Raw genomic sequence first — 16826 nt, 5'->3', positions numbered from 1 at the left:
GGTTTTAAGGCTCAGTTTCTGAATACAAGCTGTGTGTGTTTCTCTGTGGACTGAGGCTTTGATACTTTCACAGTATTAATATAGAACCTAGACCTGCTTTATCATCAAAGGAGACATGGAAATCTTTATTCAAAATGGGACCTTTAATGTTGAATCAGCAGTTTAAATATGTGATGGATCAGAATTTCTGATTCATTCAGCTTTGTGAGAACAGGACGCTGCTGCAGTACAAACCGTCCCCTCTGCACCCACCTAAGAATCACACCAGGTGAAGTGGCACTGTGTTGTAGTCATCCTTGATCCCTTAAAAGCTTTTTTTTTTTTGACAGCTTAATACTGTAATGATCGTATGAGATGTGAGAACAAACTCTTCTTGCTCCTCACAGTAAGAGAGCTTCACTAGATGCCATTACTTTTATGGTTTCACACACCATCCTGTCAGACCAGATAGGTCTCTATACTGAGGTGAATGCGACGCAGTTCGCTTCCCTTTTCTGTGCAAAATAAAGTTTGAAAAGAGCCATCAGACATCAGGGAGTCCAATTTAATTGTATAGCTTAATAGTTGCTTGGTGACTGCTGCAACATCTATTTCTAATTTATGTTCTTTGTCCCTTACCACTCCTTTCCAAACATATATACACACACACACACACACACACCGGTTGAGCCACTTTATCAGGTTCAAGGGTGCAAAAGATTACCAATTAAATTGCTTTTCTTCCTGCTCACGGCTGTGTCTGTTTATGAATGCAGCGATGTGGGACAGCCTTGAAATGCAAAGCAGTCATCAGGCTCAATAAAAGGCGGGCAGAGAGAGAGGCCTACTTTCAGCTGTTAGATAGCTGCGGCGCACACGGCGTCGCATGCAATGTACTACCCGTCAAAAGTGATGTTGCCTTTAATTATTTGGAAAGTCGAGAACAAATTGCCGTGAAAGTTTTGTGGCAGAGTGTAAATGAAGACAGTGGCCTCTTAACTGCGGTGGCTGTCTCAAAGCTGATGCCAAATAGACTTGGACAGGTCTCGCTGGTTGATTTAGCCGTTCTGCCTCGTCTGATAAAGGCACATGCTGTTACAGACGCAGGAAACGCGGGCGACAACCGAGTTTGGAACATATGGAGAGTGTTTAAACCGAAGGAGTAATCAGCAGCCAGTTGTTTATGAGTTAAAGCTCCGGTGAGCTAAATTTGTGTCATCTCACTAGATCACAAAGTTTGGCTGCAACAGAGAAAAGTGTCTGTTTCGTCCTTGTGAAAAAACGATGATAATGATTCAGAACTTAACAAACAAAACACAAATCTTTTCTAACAAAAAGTAGGAAATAATGTGTCTGAATCCGGACATTAGGTGTTCTTGCTACTCCGGTCACTTTAATACAGACTTCTAAATTCTAAACTGTTGTGTGAAGTTTAGTCACATACCCCGTTTCCCCATGCAGCCATTACAAAAGAAGCAAGTATAAACTGTTTTTGCACATCACACAAACTCTGAAATAACATTTTCTATTAGCATCATTTGAGCCATTGGTTCCAATAAAAATAAAGAAACATTAAAGAGCCAACATCAATATATGTAGTGTGCAGTGAGCTGGCTGGGAAATGTTCTTCCTTGAATTTTTGGTATTGTTTTTAAAAGATGAATTTGGCAATTTATGTCACACAGACCTTAGTGGACCCTTGTGTGCTTGTGCATTAGCAAATTATAACACTGGCTTAATAATCATGCCCAAACATTTTGAATCCTCCATCCTTGAACTTTTGAGGTGGTTTAATTTGAATCGGAACGAGTGGGGAACCGTCTCCACTCCATTTTTGCAGCCTTAATGTTCTGGGTATTGGAGTTCAGAGAGGAATATCTGGAGCTGCCAGTTTGCAAAGTCGCCGTGAGGTGATACAATCAAACAGAGGTCAAATAGTGATAAGGATGTCATTAATTCCTCCCCCACCTACAGGTGAATTGATCAGGTCACAGATGGAGGCTGAGGCCTTTAACAGCTCCACAGCAGCTGCGAACCTCAGGTGGTGTTGTAGAGTCATGCAGGTAGAGACAGACAGGGTGACGCAAGCTGCCAAGAGCTCCTCTTCACCCCAGACAAAGTGACCATATATCCGCCGGTATATAAACCAGCTCTCGGCGGCACACCGTGAAACACAAACACACGCACACAAGGTCACTTTACCTTCTTCCGTCACCAAGGTGACCCTGCAGTTTGGCAAGACAGGCGCTGCTTCTCAGTCACCACACGACTTCAGCGCTAATACCCAGCTTTTCTCTGTGCTTTTATCGATTTTCTATTAAAGTGGTGCTTTTTTACCACAACCCCCACCTTTTTATTTTCAGAGGGGTCACTGTCATTGTCTCTGCAAAAACAAGTGAAATGGCAAATGATTCTTTTAGGTTTGTCTTTCATTTACTTATTGTACTGAAAATGATATATATCATTGCATGCCAAATTGCCAAATTCAACTGATGTTTCTACTTTTTTCTCTGCATGACACTTTGTTACTATCAGACGAGCAGTTATGTGCCAGAACAAAGAAATAAATATAATCAGCAATGATGATTCTACTATGATCACAGCATTAGTTAAAGCAAAACAAAAGGTTAACTGCATACTTGTTGCACTATGAAATCGATGCACACGAGCTACAACAATACAATTCACTTTCCACATGCTCTAATCGTTATTGTTAATGAAACGGGCTAATTAACCTTTGCAAAGTTGAATGCAAATGAACTATTTCCAATAGGTTAACAGTGATACTTCTGCGAGCCAATAAAGGCGTATAATGTCCTGAAGTGAAAGCAAGGAGAGTTTAAATCACAGCCGTGGCACCTCGGAGGCTCAGCTCTTCGGCAGCCTTCCCTCCAGTGAGGTAGTGTCTGCTGTTAGGGATTGATGCAGTCATTACGTCACCTCAGTCTGCCTCGTGCAACCAGGCGCTGTGTACTTGGAATGTAAATATAGTTATTCTGAGGAGGCATGATTACACATTCAATGAAAACTTTAAAGGCACACACAGGCCTGTTCTGACTGCAAATGAGGCTCAGCTGATCCGGCCTGTTTTTGTCACTGCAGCCAACTGTATATTTCAGCTTTAATTTCAGTTTTTATTATTATTTATTATTTATCATAAATACTGAGATCCTGCAGGTGATGTACCAGCCTGTAAGAGCTCCACTGCAACAGCCTGTAACACACTGCAACAGCCTGAACAGCTTCACTGTAACAGCCTCTAACAGCCTGTAACAGACTGTAACAACTTCACTGTAACAACCTTTAACAGCTCCAATGTAACAGCCTGTAAGAGCTCCACTGCAACAGCCTGTAACAGCTCCAGTGTAACAGCCTGTAACAGCCCCACTACAGCCTGAACAGCTCCGCTGTAACAGCCTGTAACAGCCCCACTACAGCCTGAACAGCTCCACTGTAACAGCCTCTAACAGCCTGTAACAGACTGTAACAACTTCACCGTGACAACCTTTAACAGCCCCAATGTAACAGCTTGTAAGAGCTCCACTGAAACAGCCTGAAACTGCTACACTGTAACAGCCTCTAACAGCTCCGTGGCAACAGCCGGCAACAGCTCCATGGCAACAGCCTGTAACAGCTCCACTGTAACAGCCTGTAAGAGTTTCACTGTAACATTCTGTAACATCTTCACTGTAGCAAACCATAATAGCCCCATTGTAACAGCCTGTAACAGCCCCACTTTAACTTCCTGTTCTTAGTCATGTATATACATTACTGACTGCTGAAGTATCTAGTTTCACACTAGAGTCATGAAATCATCAATTTCCAGACATGTACAAAAAAAGTTGATAAATTGCATTCTCCTTTTCAACAGAACTCTACAGATATCAGCAATTAATATTGACATTTGTAGACAATATGGAGGGAAATTGCAGTTTAGATTGAAGAGGAAGATTCCCACTGACTCTGGTGATCCCCTGACTTTTCCTCTAGCGCCAATATGACGTTGACATTTTTAGGTTTGAGTGAAATATTTGATGGATTGGTCTAAATTTTGCTCAATATATTAAAGGTCACTAGAGGATAAACTCCAGACTTTGGTGCCTCGGCTGTCTGTTAGCATGCTAACACGCTCTACTGAGAGAGTGAAAATGTTAAACACAGCTGCTAAATATCAGAAAACTGACATTGTCACTGTCGCCATTTTACAGTGCTGTCCGTGTTCTGACCATGTAAACAGCAGAGATACGCTGTTCACTTCACAAAGTAATCTAACAGGTGTGTGTGCTGGCGTGTTTGTGAATGACCAACGCAGCGTCCTACAGAAAGAGATTGCATTGTGGCAAAGGTTGAGTCAAGTTGAACTTATTTTGCTGGAACAAGCCTGTGTTGTTTTGCCGGAGGTCTCTCTGCATTGGCATTCTCCGCTGCGTCGCCGGACTGGTCTCCTGCAAATAAATGAGGCCTGTCTTTATTCAAACACGACTAAAGTCTGTCTGAACGCTGCCTGAGTGTTATTAGAAGTTGTTTTTTTTTTCGGCATTGGATTTGTTAAACAAGGTCACAGTGAGTCTGGAAATGTAGTAGTCAAGAACATAATTCAACTTCATGAAGAACTTTACTAGGACAGTAAAGATGGCGACGTCATTACTACGATTAGACAGTCTTTATGGTAGATTTTTCTTCTTAGTATCACAGTTGTTTAAATTTGCTCCTGCAGATCTTCCCAGTTGTTTCTGGGATCAGGAATGAGGTCCTTTCTGCTCTGCCTCCTCTCAGTCCTAATGTCGCACCAATTCAATAGCTAAGATCTGTGGTGACATCTCTGAAAAAGAAGTCTGACAGGTCAAGAAACGGCCTTAGTCTAACTGTGAGCACAGTGTTACCATAACCAATAAAAATGATGTCTAAAACTGCACAAACCCTAGCTGTAATTAACCAGAATCACACTTGGAGCAATTCTTATGTATATTATATTACAGGTCTTTCTGAGTTGATTTAAAGTCACTACATCAGCTTTAATTAAAGGGCTCACAACTACCCTTTGGAAGGGCCAGTGCAAGACTTTCTTGATGGATGAAAAACCTTGGCATGGGGATGTTCTGGTCTCTGCGGTGCCCAGTGTGAATGTGGACTGCTGAGTTTGAAAGCCGTCTGATCCACGGCCCTTCTTTGTTGTGATCTGCAGGACTCGTATTCAATCACTTCTCAGGCAATACATGGCTCAAGTGGCCATTTCCCATGGAGAACAGTTTTCTTCCGAGGAAATGGCCATCCCATGCTGACAGAGGTTTAATCTTCAGGACATCATGGGCGGATTAAGATGATGGAGCACATCAAACAGTTGGAAACGGAGATACTTCACACAAAACTGGTCCTGGGGGATCAGACAGCTGCACATCACTTCCTTTCCAGTGGTGGCCACATAGTCATGGAGCGCACAGAGTTTCAAAAACACAGGCTCTGAGATTTGATTTTTTATTTTTTGTTTAAGTTTCGTGGTCAGTTGTTTTGACACAGTATTGTTTCCAGTTTTCTGGCTTTTTAAAAAGTCTGATCTCTCTACAGCACATTGCCACTGTTTTCTCAGTGGGTTCCCCTGGCTGCTGTTACATCCCCCACTAAGGTGTTGTGTCTGATGGAAGAGTTCTTCCACACAGAAAGTCGAAGTTTTCTTTAAGTCTCTGTGCCAGCGTCGGAATCCGTTCGTCCCATTCTCTCGTGAACGCATCTCACTAACACCTTGAGAGCACAAACGTTCACCTGGACTCCAGCACGCAATCATTAGAATTTGGTGGTCAAAGGTCAAAGGTCAAGGTCACTGTGATGTCACAAAGTGTTTTTTTGTCATAACTCAAGAATTCATACACGAATTATGACACAATTTCATGTAAAGTGGAGACATTTTATATCTAAAATTTCGAAGGTCAACTTCACTGTGACATCACAATGTACCATTTATTAAATTCCTTCAAAGTGTTCACTGCACATTACTAATATAGCACTACTGATAAGTGGAAAACAAACTCCTTTAATGCTTGTGCCAACACACAAAAGCACGTGGATATAAGTTTGTGTGTACTACATCATACTTCTCCCTCCTTTCTGGTTTGGTGAAACTTTGTCGTATGTTTGTCATCGCCATGTTTTGTGTTGCGTTCAGGGTTTGCTGACCTCTGGAGTGGAGTTTGAATCTCTGCCTGCTGCGCTGTCCCTGCCCGCGGAGTCCGGCCTGTACCCCGTCACTCTGGTTGGCGTCCCGCGCACGGCCGGCAACATCACTGTCAATGGTGAGTCCAGCTGTAAACACATAATAATTGAGCCGTGCCTCGATCCCTAACATTAGGCTCGCCTCACGTACTCCATCATATCATCCCCGAACCCAGGTTACCACACGTCGGTGTTCGGCGTGACCAGTGATTGCCTACTGGAGGGTCTGCCTAATGTGAAGACCGGTGGCTGTTTGGTGGAGGTCATTCCCTCCCTGCCTCGCCTCCAGCTCAGCACATCTCTACCACGGTCAGAAACTCTCTGCTCTTGTATGATGTAGTGACATCTAACATCTGCTGTGTTTTTTTTTTTTTTATGACTGTTGTGGTTGAAACAAAACTTGGAGGCATTTTCTCTTGCTGGCTGGACTGCGCTACAGGTCGTAAGATAACAGATGAACATCTGGGATGAACACAATTTAACGAACTAGCGAAGCCGATCATTTAACAAGTTTACACTGCAGTCCAAAAGCCGGAGGACAGATTTCTCTTTACTTAAACATATTGAATCGAGACAATCATCATAAGATTAAAGTACCGACACATTCATTTGAGGGCATTTACGTCCACACAAGATAAAAACTAACTGTTGGGATTACAACCCTTTTTACTCACGCCCTGCAATTTCACAGAACACATTTAGTTCAACTTCAATAAATATGTCATATTTGATATGTGGTTTGCATGTTTGGCTTCAGTAAGTGACAACACACGCTGAGTTAACTGAGGTCAGGTGACTCACTGTACAGACAAGAGCGTTCCTGTTCGGCCATAAAAATATTAAAAGGGCAACGAGTCCTCCTCTGCTCATCCACGATTGATGTGAACATCCTCAAACACCCTTAAAGCTGAAAGTCAGCACTTTAACCTCACAGTCATTGTGCTGGAGTGTAGAGCCAAAACAATGAAAAATGTGTCATCGTCCTTCTACTCACACACTGCAGCGTACTTTAATACTCCATTTCCTGACAAGTTACAGAAGGTAACAAGGTCAGGTTATGAAATGTTTACTCACTGACTCATTGTTGAGTATCTCTCTGATTAAGATGAGAAGCTTTAAGGTGGAGTGGGATAAAAGTTACAGCTAAAACAAGCTATAGTTATTCTATAGTAACACTATTGTAGTTTTATATTGAGAATAAAAACTAATTCATCCCTTAATACCGAGCAGCATTCTATACAAAGTAGCAGTGTCACTATAGACTATGTTTCTCAAGAGTGGTTTTGAAGCTCAGAGTGAGCTGCTTGATCGTCGCCATCTTGGCAGTGCCTGACTCCACCTTAATCCCGGCTAACCTTCAGCACACGCTGGTTTGTGGCAAGCATACGCTCTCCCACCTGTCACTCAGAGCGGCCATGCCCTAAATTATCTATAACTTTAAACCTTAATAAAAATTTAAACGGGTGAGTTATATAAAAAATCCATCGATGTTTAACAACTTAAGTATTGCACATTTAACTCAAACACAAAAACAAAGAACACAGAGGTCACACACAAGTCTTGGATGCATAACTAATAACAATATAGTAATAATATTAATGGAGCATTTCTTCCTCTGTCAGAAACGACAAGTTAAACATCAGAGCAGCAGGTGAATTTGTTTCCTCGTACACCCTGTGAAGTGAAATGAAATTTTAAAAATAGGAAACACGAGAGGAGAAATCATGGGTTATCACTACTGGATATTACTAGCAGAAAATAACAGGTAGAGTACCCTGTTGGAGTGCTGTAAATCATTTTGACAGTGGACCTGCTGCAAAAATCCATTGTTTAGGTCATACCTGTAAGTACAGCACTTCAGCAGCTTTTGATGTGAAAAATCTTTCTATTCTCCTGGCGCTGAACGAGCACTGCAGCAGACATACGAAGCAAACACAATGAAAATGTAATACGCGGTCTCTTGGGTGCTCTCCTTGGGTCCACAGGTAGTAGACCTTCTGCTTTGACTTCAGTCTAACAGGTGCCTCACTGACTGCTTAGATATCTTCTTGCCTCCAGGATAACACTATAGTACTGACAGCATCTCTTCTTCACATTACTAACACCAGTGTTATACATTAGCTTCAATTATTTACAACCTTTTTAAAGCATCAGAACATAGAGCTGTGCCTTTTTGCCATGTTTTATAAAACTGTTTCACTGTCAGGGTCTAAAGGAGAGAAATATCTGCTGCCCAGAAGTTTCCCATCTTTCTTCTATCATAACTTTCAGAAATACATTCACCAAACATACATAAATGTCAGTAACATCTCAAAGAGTTAGAGTTTTGTGTTGACCCGCTGTCGAGCTCAGACAAAAAAGTATAGGCAGTTGGTGACTGGCATTATAATTCTCCCCTCAGGCATAGTGTTTGTTGCATTTTAAAGTTATACATGTGCATGTATAATGAGGTACGATGAAGTTGTGGAGAGCCCCCACATTGATCTTTCATAATCTTGGACATTATTCTCTTCTGCTCCAGTATTTGCATCACTTTGTAAAAAACAGATGGCAGCGGCTCTTTAAAACTCTGTGAGCAGCAGCTGCAGCTGTTTCGATTTTGACAGCTGATGACAAAACTTTGTTGTGATGTCACTGACCGAGGCGTGGCCAGACACACAACAAGACATCCAGTTGAAACTCTCAACAGCTGATGAGCAGTTTATTGCTAAATATGATTCAGTGTTGATTTACTTTTTTAAAGGAGCTATTTGTAAGTTTTGCTATTGCCACGCGGCTAACGTTAGCATTAACAGCTAACAGCTACTTACTAGTATAGAAAAAACGTTGCGAGTTCAGCATTAAGCTTCATTCCTTTACTCACCAAGAGCTGTCGCTGGAAGTGGAAAGCAACGCCCGTGTTAGCTCTTGTCTCCATCACATCTTTTCTCCTATTGAAGTTAGCATGCTAACCAGCTAGCCTCGGCCCGTCTCGTCACTTTCAGAAAGCATGTCACTGTAGCCTCCAATCTGCACTGTAAGACGTGGTGCTGCTCAGAGGACGTATTATAACATTTTGTCTCGATGGCCGGTAAAGAAAACTTACAAATGGACCCTATGAATGACTATTACATTTATTGTGCCAGGGATGCTGCTGTCAATTCTTTAGTCTCTTCGGGATTAGGTGTCATTATGAGTGAAACATTCACCCAATGAATGCAGGGATTCCAAAAAAACATTTATCATCTTCATCAAAATGTGAGGGTGGGCATTTGAAACATCTGTTTTCGCACATCTCTGGTTGATTAATGTCTGAAGAATTGTTCTTCAAATGATGATAAAAGTGTAATGCAAACTACATCAAACTTTGTCTTCACAAACAGGGTTGATAACTTCTGAATTATTGAAATATAAAATAAATAATAAAATCTGCTTTCTTTTATCACTGAAAACTTCTTCCTACTCTACAAACCCAAACAGGTCGGCGCACACGCCTCAGCCCATGTCCAAAGAAGAACTGTCCAGCACTGTGTCCGTCCAGCTTTTCAACGGCGAGACCCAGCAGCTGACCATCACCCTGGAGAACATCGGCTCCGAGGACATCGAGACTCTGGAACTCACCTCGAAGATCGTCAGCACCAAAGGTTTAGCCCCCCGACTACCAGCATCACTACACCAATGTCGTTTTAATTCTACTTTTTAATGTTGTAAATAGTTTTCGTTTCCGGGCTACAGAAATAGGAAGTTAGTGTCAGACGGGAAAGACCTTGCAGTATGTGGGTTAATAAATAAACATAAACATAACAAACAAGGAAGCACTTGTGCACTACGCTTTACCAGGGCTATTTTAGTCAGGACAGGCTTTGATGTGCGTCATCGCTAACAGAGTTTGTGCCTCAGTGTCTTGCAGTCAACATATCCGCAGTGCCTCAGAGGTCACTACCCATTGTCTTTGGTTGTACATCTTTCATGCCCCCGTGGCTTTTCACTCTGTGTTCCATCTCTTTGTACAACACCTGCTCAGGCCCTCAGATCTCTGCAGTCCCCCTCACCCTCACTGTGTCTCTGCCTCTCGCTTTTTTTTTTTTTTGTCTTTGTCTTTGTCTCACTGTCTGTGTGAAAAAAAAAGAAAAGAAAAAGCCAGCCATATGTTTGGATACAGTGCACACAAAGTTTATGATGGTGGCACAAGTGTCAGAAATGTAGAAGCTATACTTTTCCTATCCTGTAGATGGCACACGTCAGTCATATATGATATTGATACCAATAGTTAAGATGAAAGATATTGTCCAATACACATTTTTGACAGGAAAGGAGCTATGTCTAAGTTTTGCTATCGGTACATAGCCCACGTTAGCATTAACAGCTGTTTACTTACCAGTCAAATGTTCTTGGTTCCTTTACTCGCCAAGAGCTGTCTCCAGCAGTGGAAAGACGACCTCTCATTTTGCCTCTGTTTCTATCACTTTTTTCTTCTACTGACGTCAGCATGCTAACCAGCTAGCTCTGACCCGGTCGGACTGTCTCATCACTTTTTGAGATGCAGATTCACTGTAGTGTCCAGTCTGCCCTGAAGAAAGCAGCGCTGCTCAGAGGGCGTATTTCAACCTCTTGTCTTGTAAATGCAACAGTGGCTGAAACTCTTGGCAAGGCTCTTAAGTAAACAGTTGTTAATGCTAACACTGTTGTTTGGCTATAAAATTGTACTTCACATTGACTTTATTCAGGTACCTCTGCTTCATCCTTTTGTCCCCTGTCTTTGTGAAGCCTGTAAATGACCCCTTTAGCAAAGGTTGTTGACCTGGTATTCTCAAAACATACCTAACATACTCACTGCATACTCACCATACTGACAAAATAGTACTAAATATCCTCTGTTTAGAAAAAAAATATGCTTTTATTAATCACTTCCCACAGCTGCTCTCTCTGCAGAAGTTCAATGACACAGTGATGAGCAGAGGAGGAGCAGCAGCATATATGGAATTGATCTGACATTTCCAAAGTGGCCTCTGGGTTTTGTGTTTAATTGAAGACAGACCACAATAACGTCTCCTCTGTCCAGGGGTTAATGCTCATAGATCTTGTCGTACCAGGCAGCTTCTGTCACTGTCACTTTTCATGCTTTCCTCTCACAAACATGTCAAGGACTCTACACCGTGCAGAGATGACGGGGGGGGGGGCGCCTTTGGTGACCAGCCCTGATGTAGATTTTATGGCGCAGTGACAGAATTACTGTGTATTTCCGTACAGAAACCCAGTCCAGCTTTTGCTGTAAGGTGAATAAGACTTTGCCTGTCAATGGTAAATAGTACAGGAGTCTAATTAAAACTAGTGTAGGGTTTGAAGACACTCATCCAGCGAAGCTCTCAGAGCCTCCCTGCTTCCTGCTGGCCAGACTCCAGGGTACAATGTAGTCTCTCTAGTTAACAAGAGGTCTCTTTGAAATGGAAGTTGTTGTGGTTGTTGGAAATGATTTAGGCTGCAAATTTGTTTTTTGAATCTTGGATGAACAACGAAAGAAAACCGACTTCTCTGGACCGGAATTAGAAAAACACCATCTGTACTTTCACTCTTTCAACAAACACTTTAAACTGAATGATTGAACTTGAACCATTTACTATAACTAAACTTAAATCATATACTTTATTTAATCAATACAAACATAAGCAAGTGTGGAGGGAATTCAAACAGACTCATTTTTTGTGAAAAATTAAAAAGAGAAAGAAAAAAAACTGTCTGAAATGGTCCAACTCAGAGGTTCAGTGATTTCATAAATGTGGATAAAATGTTAATAAAGAACAGTAATTAATGTAAAAAAAAAACCAAAACTAATAAATTAACAAAACCACAGTTTTTTTCCCCCAATTTTGCCCAAAGCTTTTGCTTCTCACGGTTCATAATGGCTACAAGGCGACAGTGAAGGGAAAGATTAAAATGTCAAACTCTTGAAAAAGTGGAAAACGGCCAAAAAGACCATCCACCAAAAAAGCTCTTCTTTGTCTCTTTATTGATGGCACGTTTTGTGAATTAATCATCATCAATAGTCAAGTATCCATTCATATGTAGTGCAGATTTTAACCACATTTCCAGAGAAGTGACTGGTATTTTGATGCATTGAAGTTGAAGCTGATGCCATTAAACCTTTTGCAGAAGAGGAGGGTGCGACGAGATGACATAACTAAAAGCTTTCCATAAATATTACATCATAACTATGCATTTCAGAGCTAATGTCAACAAACCAACTTATATAACCTTTCACTAATAGGGTTTCAGTACGTTGACCTGTTAGGTAGCGGACCATGAGGAGATATTCACTCAATTTGACCAAAAATGCATTAGATTAGAATCTTTAATAACTAATCACTGGGATTAAAAAGACAAGAGTGATGATGGTTTATATCATCTTTATTCTAAAGTCTTTTTTATTAATATTGAATAATTACAAGCCCTGTCATTACGTTGTAACTTTATTAGTACATGCACAAACTGAAAATGACTGTTGTTAACAGTTTAGCATATTGGACATCAAAATAGTGTTTCTTTATTTTTTAAACTTGTCTTTGTTGTTGTCCTTGAAGAAACTTAGCAGCCGGGTCTGGAACGATACGATAATGTTGTTATCAGCCCTCTAGCTATCTCTACCTTTGCAGTCAGGATTGTTTTGGCTTTTTTTGGATCACAAAAACAACTTTAACACACATATAAACCACTCTAGGTCCATTTAGCTTCGTCATTAGGATTCAGCAGTGATTATTATAAAGTATGGACATTAGAAACACGTTCATTTCAGCGTTGAATTTCAAATCACAGTTTCTGCAGTTGTTTCATTTGTCTTAGTTAAACTTTTCTTCTTTCAATCTCTGGGAATAACTGGAAATATATCACATTTCCACATCGTATCCAGCCATCTCATCTCCATTCTACATCTTTTTTGTTAATGTCGCATGTATGAGCAGCGTTACCTCGGTTATTAGCGGCTATTGTTTCTAGATCTGTGGTTGTGAGGTGCCATTTTCATTTATCGTTTTAATAAAAGAGACGATGTGAATAGATGTGAGACTACACAGTCTAATTGAAACTCTTGTCTGCTGCAGCATACAGTACATATCTGCTGTGTAACCCACACGACGCAAAATGTCACTTTGGCCCATTTAAACATCGCTGTGCTCCTTACACTTCAAGACCACTGTGAACAACACACTGTCTGCCCATGGCTTGCAAGCTACAGCACAAGTTTGTTTACTGTGTCTCTGTTCCCCTGCCAGCTGCTGTCAATCAAACCCAGACACTGACACGCCCCTCCGGCAGCTCAGAGTAAAAGGAGTATGTATTCTGATATTCCCCCAAAGACCCCTGCTTCTTCTATTAAATGGTAAATGGACTGCCCTTATACAGCGGTTTTCTGTTCGACACACACACCAGTGATACGTTGGGGGCAGTTTTGAGGTCCAGTATTTTGCCCAAAGACACTTTGACATGTGGGCTGGAGGAGCTTGGGAATCGAACCGGCAACCTTTTGATTAACTGACATCCTTTGACTGCAAAAATGTATGTCTTAACGTTTTCAGTTGGATTTTAAGTCAACATTATTTTGGAAATAACTTTTGAATGCTACTCAGGAGGCCTGTAAACAGTCCACTATGTACCACCTCGACAGCAAGACACCAGAACCTGAGGGTGTGTGTGTGTGTGTGCGTGCGTGCGTGCGTGCGTGCGTGCGTATGTGTGTGTATGGAAAGATTTTGCATTGGGAAGAGAAGGAGGAGGGAGGGTAAAGTATAAACCTTTTATCAACTTGTCTTTCAGAGTCATTGCATCCAGTCAGTTTCAGGATCCAGGTGTGACACAGAGCTGCTCTATTAATACTATGTTCCCACCATATCTGTTGTAGCCAATATCCTTAAATCAACATGTTGATTGTATTTGTATCGTCCCCTTGTTCAACACAGTATGGAAGCGGTGTTCATAGCAGAGCCTCAGCGTGTTTTATTCTAACAACAGTGACCCCTGGATAGCTGTATTTGCAGAGTATTGTTCCCAGTTTGTTCTGTAGGCTGATAATTAGCACATATCGGAGAGTACTTCTTTCTGCACTGCAGCCACACTGCAGCTTGTGTGTCTCCTGCCTCTGTTAGACTTTGCAAAAGGTTTGCAATTGGTGTAAAAGGGTGTCCTAAGTTTTCATCGTTGAATAACAAGATCTAACTCTGTCCCCTTGTTAATTGATGGAGTCTTTGTGAACACTCTCAGGTGTCAGAAAGTGATAGTTTAGCCTAAGCACACATATCTGCTCAGAGGGAGAACAGCCTGGTGGGCTGCGTGATACAACGTGACCTGCTAATTGCATTGCAGTGCAATTGATCATCCGGTTCCTTTCCGTGTGAAACTTCATCTCTTGTGTTGCTGTAATTTTCTGAAACCGCTGTGGTTTCAACTGAAGTGGTTTTAAATAAGATCAGCGCTTGAAGAAAGTGCCACATTTTAATGAATATGTATTTTTAATCTGGTCAATCAGATTTTTACTGGTGTTTCACCACCTCATTCTATTAATGATGAGGAATCATCCACTTAAACGTTTTATATTTGATGAATGAATACATCTCCACTCTAAATCCGGGCAGCTTGAAGAGAGTTAACTTCAATTATCCTCTTTTCTTTTCATTTTCATTTTCTCGATATATTAGGAGTCATCAAGAATAACTTTTATTTACCAGTTCCATTGCAACCTTAATGCTTCAACCACTGGAGAGCAAATTTACAAATTAATGAATGAAATGGTTTATAACTCTAGGCACCACGAGGTGACCCGCTCCTGCAGATCTGAGAAAGTTATTCTTATTTTAGAAAAGTGATTCCACTTCCTTGTTAGCAAAACCTTGGCAAAGCAGATGTTGACAAATCGCAGCCTCGTCAGGTACGCACGAGTTCCCTTGACACACTGAAAGTGGCCTTTGAGGTCCTCAGCGGCTCTGTTGTTATTAACACAGTATTTTCTACTTACTGAGCTTTATTGAGTATGCATCAGGTGTGCAGATTCTCACTGCACACCCTGTCTTTTATAAATACCAATTTATGTGTGAGGACTAGCGCATGCATAATTTCTGTACGCATGATGTTCACACCTGACCCCTGTTGAGTCAGTCAGCGGCAAGTTTCAGGTTCAGGTTTCAGCGCTGTCTCGTTTCCTTCCAGCCGTTGTGAATAATACATTCACTTCTTCCCCTAAAGACATAGTACCTTCCTCTGGCTGCCTCAGTCATACATACAGTGGCTAGAGAAAGATTGTGAACCCTGGAATTAGTTGGTTTTCTTCATGAATTGGTCATAAAATGTCTGATCTTAGTGTCATCTTAGCAGGGGCCACAACTAAAATCACCTCCGTCCATTGACAGTTTGTCCAGATGTGGACTGATGAATATTTAAACTCCTTGAGACGACGCTGTAACCCTTTCCAGCTTTATTCAAATCAGCAGTTCTTGATTGTAGGTCGTCTGAGATTGTCTCTTTTGCGACGCATGGTTCACATCGTTGAATGGACTCCGGGTTTGATAACTCCTGGCTCCAGTTAGCTTTCGTTTAGCTGTTAGCTGAGGGGTTCGCATGCGATGTTAATGTTTGACTGATGTTTTCAATGTGGACAAAAACAATGCAGTAATTTCCGTGTTGTTAGTTAAAGCAGATTCTGTTTGTTCATTATTGTAACTTTGATGATTTGAAGATCGGACCATATTTTAAGATACATTTTTACATAAATACAGGTCATTCCAGAGGATTCGCTTTCTTCTTCTCGCCACCGTACTGATCGGTAAGAAGGAAATCATTAACTGCCGCAGGGACAGAAACTGTACGATGACGGGACTTACCCGTCTCTTGGTCGTCATATTACTCCGTCATCACCTGCCTGTGCCTCCTTAGTCGTGACCTGGTCGTGGCTTTAGACGGGCCCCCGGTTGAGACGGCCTCTCTGAAGCCCTCTCTGCATTCGCTGTGGGAACCGAATGAATAAAAGATGAAGAGTCACAATAGGAGGACATCTGTGGCAAAACAAACAAAACATTACTCTTTCTGCCACAGCACAGCCATCTTGACATATGAGATAGGAGCTCAGTTTCTCAAAAAGTAAACATTTATTCACAGGAAACTTTTATAGATAACAAAAAATAAACCCCTTAACGCAATAATCTATTATATCGCATCTAAGGAAGAGTAAACATAAACTAAGTTGCCTTTGAATGAGCGGCCGTCAGACCTTTTGTTCATCACTGCTCTTTTGTGGATATAAACATCAGCTCGGCTCAGTTGTCCTCTAAAACACTTTTATGCAGCTTCATATCAAATGTCTCTTGAGGACAAAACACCTTTGACTGTGCAAACCATAAAAAAAAAAAAAAAGAAGAAAAAAAAGGAAAGGAAAAGAGAGGGATTAATGTTGCTTCAGTGATTTTGTTGCCATGAGCGGAGCTGGCTGTCAGCTGCTTGTGTGCAGTCCGTCTTTCTCATTCAACAACACCAGTTTCCTTGTGGTGGCTGTTTATCTGCAGCACTGGGGACGTCTGGCAGAAAGGCATTTGTGTTTTTAACAGCAGAAATCTCTCATTATTTTGTTTGCTAACTTACACAGACACAGAGACATACTCACATGCTGTTGACCTGAGTTTGAA

At 41.4% G+C, this 16826-nt stretch overlaps 1 protein-coding gene across 3 annotated transcripts in view; it reads left to right on the top strand.

The window, feature by feature from the left end:
- The window catches only part of trappc9 (trafficking protein particle complex subunit 9), a 194033-nt gene that overhangs the window by 35227 nt on the left and 141980 nt on the right, over window positions 1–16826 (top strand). For all 3 annotated transcript variants that reach the window (XM_023405612.2, XM_023405610.2, XM_023405611.2), the window contains 3 exons: window positions 6140–6266; window positions 6363–6495; window positions 9646–9809. In XM_023405612.2, the coding sequence (XP_023261380.1) occupies window positions 6140–6266; window positions 6363–6495; window positions 9646–9809 (424 nt within the window). The remainder of the gene's footprint in view (window positions 1–6139; window positions 6267–6362; window positions 6496–9645; window positions 9810–16826) is intronic.

This window comes from Seriola lalandi, unplaced genomic scaffold (genome assembly GCF_002814215.2).
Source record: "Seriola lalandi dorsalis isolate HSWRI2012SDOR001 ecotype SW California unplaced genomic scaffold, Sedor1 jcf7180002054280, whole genome shotgun sequence".
NCBI classification, from domain to species: Eukaryota; Metazoa; Chordata; class Actinopteri; order Carangiformes; family Carangidae; genus Seriola; species Seriola lalandi.
Note: the sequence above shows the minus strand (reverse complement) of the source record. Positions and strands in the feature narration are given on the sequence as shown.